Source organism: Bidens hawaiensis, unplaced genomic scaffold (genome assembly GCF_021521415.1).
Source record: "Bidens hawaiensis isolate Kalapana, Puna unplaced genomic scaffold, B.hawaiensis_p1.1 tig00017565_1, whole genome shotgun sequence".
Taxonomy (NCBI): Eukaryota; Viridiplantae; Streptophyta; class Magnoliopsida; order Asterales; family Asteraceae; genus Bidens; species Bidens hawaiensis.
In genome coordinates this window covers 208883-213037 of record NW_027492654.1, presented here as the reverse complement: position 1 = coordinate 213037, position 4155 = coordinate 208883, and the positions used below count along the sequence as shown (strand labels likewise).

The 4155-nt window shown below is 34.5% G+C and overlaps 1 protein-coding gene across 1 annotated transcript; it reads right to left on the bottom strand.

The window, feature by feature from the left end:
• Window positions 1-3435: 3435 nt before the first annotated feature.
• On the bottom strand, window positions 3436-3894 carry LOC143554199 (uncharacterized). The gene has a single exon (XM_077044026.1). It carries the CDS (start codon window positions 3892-3894, stop codon window positions 3436-3438), a length of 459 nt encoding a protein of 152 aa, XP_076900141.1.
• Between the last annotated feature and the right edge of the window lie 261 nt (window positions 3895-4155).

Sequence of the window (4155 nt, the reverse complement as noted above, 5' to 3'; positions counted from 1 at the left end):
GGTTTTCAAATGTAGGAAAAAAATCAAATCTGAATAAGCATATCCAAACAATTCAAATAACTAATATCCGATACGATGAACAGCCCTACCCATTGCCATTCCTACCTCCATTTAGGTCGACCCTAATCAACGTGGTAACAGGTGAAGAGCATCAAACAAACCTTCCAAATAAATCCCCTCCAACTTACCATCAACCTCAATTTCCACTTCTTCTTTCTCCTCTATTCTTCATAGAATCTATTTGAATGCCCAAATAGTTCTCTCTCTCTCTCCTCACAAACGATTGAAAAAACACCCACAGGAAAACCTCTAAGCAGGGCTCAAAATTGTGAGACCATACGCAAATCCAACCAATCAAATTAACTACTCAACTTTTCATATATAAGAAAAGATTAAATAATAATTAGATTAGTTAAACGATTATGCACTTTTTATGAAAAAGTTAATAAGAGCCCCTATAGTGACATGACGGGACATTTTGCAGTTTTTAATTAAACCACTACACGTAGCCTTACCTGTAATATTTGTTAAATTCCGAACCTAAAAACCCGACCCATTTAAATTTTTGAATTGTTATTTATGATATTATTATTAGTTTATATTACTTTGGTATTTTTACTTTTTTAAATCCATTTTCAGGCTTAAAATTGCTTATTATGGCTTAAAATCACACTTTAGAAAGTCAAGGTTAAATTTATCAAAATTCAAAAATATGTTTTCTTTTTTGTCCTTATATTAGCGTGAAGGGGAGACCCCTTTTTTTCTTCGCGTAGCTCGAAGGAGCATCAGATCATGCTTTTTTTTTTTCATTTTTTGTTGATTTCGTTAATCTGGAAGCCGATTTCGTGTATCTTAGTTATAGAACGATTGGAATATGCCTTGGCATCTTGCCTAAGAAGAATATTCCATCGATTCTTTAGAGGATAGAACAAGAAAATGAGTTAATTTAGTTATTATCCATTTTATACCATTTTTGAACATTTTACAATTAATATATCATTCTGACGAATTCTTGGCCCCAAGCCAGAAATGAGTAATGTTTTGTAACAATTGAATTTAAAAAGGGCTTGAAGTTTTTTTTCACTTTAGGCTCTTGAAATGGTTGGGCTGACCCGGAAGGCTTGTGGATCTTTGCTGGGAGAGTTCGGGGGTGAGACGTAGATGTGCATAAATCGGGTTTTTTCTAATACCCGGGTTCGGGTATGAAACCGGTTTTGGGTAGGATTGGGTATTGGTAAATCGGGTAGGGTATTGAGGAGAAAAACTCAACCCTATGTACCCAGATAGGGTATGATCGGGTTCGGGTATTGGAACCGGGCATGTGTCAGGGTACGACCGAATATTAATACCTGGTTTTGAATTTGTAATTTTTTTATACATTTTTTTATTTTTTAAAATTTAAATTGGCTTTGTGATTTATAAAATAATTAAACTATATTACAAAAACCATAAAATCCACTTAATTACAAATTATTTACTTATTAATATGCATTTTACAAAAACTTAAACATAAAAGTTGTGAAGTAAAAACATAAAAATATATTATAAAAACTCATGTATTATTTCGGGTATTAGAAAATTGGTATTGGGTATAACCTGGTATCGGGTATAGGGTATGACCGGGTCCGGGTATTTGCGGGTATAAATCGGGTACGGTTCCGGGTACGGGTATTGACCTCAAAATGCATACCCTATCCATACCCTACGAGTAAGGTCGGTTCCGGTTTCGGGTATCTTTTTCGGGTCTGGTTCCGGGTACGGGTTTTTTGTGCGCCTCTAGTGAGACGTGTTGCTGACCCATTTTGTCACTAAACAACAAGCGGATCCTAATTGGATCGGGTAGAAGTCCGTTTCTTGTTTGGGGCCTATAAAAGTGTGGAAACCAAGACTTTTCGTCATTCGATCAAGATATTTTGTTCGTTTCTCTCTCGCTTAGTTGTTACTTGTTAGGCGATTATCTAGGGTTTCTAGCTGATTGTATACTTCTTCAATTTTGTGTATTTCTGAAGAAGATTAGTTGTTAATTAGGACATCACGTTGATGATCTGATATTGTTTCTAGTTATTTGTTATTCTTGTGAATTGGCATTCTTCAGTTCTATTCTGAGATTGAAGTTTGTATTTGTTCTTGACGATTTTGTGATAAAAAGAGATCAGATTCTGTATTTGTCAATAGCTTAAAATCGACTAAAAGATACCACAAAGAACCATGCCTTATCTCTGATTGAAGAAGAGGATTAATGACCACCTCTATTGATCCATGAGCGGACTTCTAGTGGTGACAACCGTTAGAATTAGATATTTGTACTATGAGTAGACATAAAGCCATTAAGCCAAAGGTAGCATAATAGCATCTGCTTGTTTTAATGTAGTCGAAGGTATCCTTGTCTAGTTGAAAATGATGGTGTGGATATAATAAAGTATAAACCAAGGAACATTCCAAAAAGATGTTTTTAACTTTTATACGTTTCAATAGCAATACCCCATAGCCATTGCATTTATTTTTCATTGATCATTATAATTATATCCTTAATAATTTTTCCTAACTCACTGATAGTCTGATACTCATAAACATGGTCTTTAGTGCGCCAAAATTTCCAAGATGACACGAAAATAATAAAATTTTTGGTTGTCATACTAAACCCCACTTAAACACGGGTCATGTTTGAATTTAGTTGTATAACCCATTTAGTCAGACAAGCCAGCCCGCTAACCTGTTTACATCTATTTAACCCATGTTTTTACAACTCAACAACTTCATTAACAAGTTTCAACTTAATTACTACCCACCAACTCCTTAACCCATTTGATATGTTCAGACAAATAAGTTTAGCAAGTTATCTCCATGTTACACAATTTTAAAAATCATGTACACAAGGGTTGATATTTTTTACACGAATAAATACATGATTCATGTTTGTGTAAAACAATTAAACTCGTCAACCTAAAGTCCCAAACTCATCAACTGGTGTACTAGTAACATCAAATCAATCTACATTATATGACACATTATTCTCATCCTAGCATTTTACTGTTATCACAATATCACATGGCCTCACATAATACTACTACGTCATAACCTGACTGTCAACAGTTCACAGATATTGAAATAACAATCTGAATCTCAGATCCTTAATCTGAGCTCAACAATAGAAGAAATTAAATTAAATTAAATTAAATTAAATTAAATTAAATTCATATATTAATTCAACTAATAAAATCAAATAATTAACAAAAACAATTTTATTTTATTCACAAACATAATTGAGAGTACAAATAAAATTAACGTGGACGAATCAAGTAGTGTAATTATATAATTACATTTACATTACTTGATTAATTTTATTTGTAATTGACATTATAACTGAAACCCTAAAATCCAAATATTAATCTTATTGAAATCCATATTCAAAATTCAATCAAACAAACCCTAAAATCAGACGGAATTCAATCCAATTGCATCCTTACCATGATCCGACGTCGTTTTGGGACCAATCGGAACCGCATAGCGTGAGGAGAAGGTACGAACAAGATAATCATTCTCCATTTCGGAATCACCACTCTCCAACGCTCCTTCATCGAAATTCAGCGCGTAACCCAACGGATCGTACTGGAATTTGGAATTTTGCCGGTTTAAAGTACTACTTTTGTTCCGGTTGAACCGGCGGATGAACGTCTTCCACCGCGGACCGGCGACGATCTCAGACCACTCGCGAATCTTCTTCAAGGTTTGAATACCGCGAGAGCAGAGGGATTTGTGGGAATGGTGGTCGGGTGAGGAGGAAGGTGGTTTGTGGGTGAGGTAGGGGATGCAGAAGCAACAGCGGCGGTTGATGAACAGGAATTGGGAATTAATATTATTATTATTATTATTAGGAGGGGATTCAGACGCCATTGATGATGATGATGATGCACATGAATATGATGGATTGTTGAGTGAGGGGTTTTGAGTGTGGTGGATTTTGTTAAAAAGTAAAACCTTTTTTATATGGGGAAAGGATAATGAGAGCCCACTGTATTTCATACTCACACACAGACAAAATTTATTATTATACATGTATATAAAATACAAAATAAAACAATTAGTATTTAATTGATTATTTTTATGATAGCATACAGGGAGGATCCGGGAACCAAAGGTTATATTTTTCGGGAG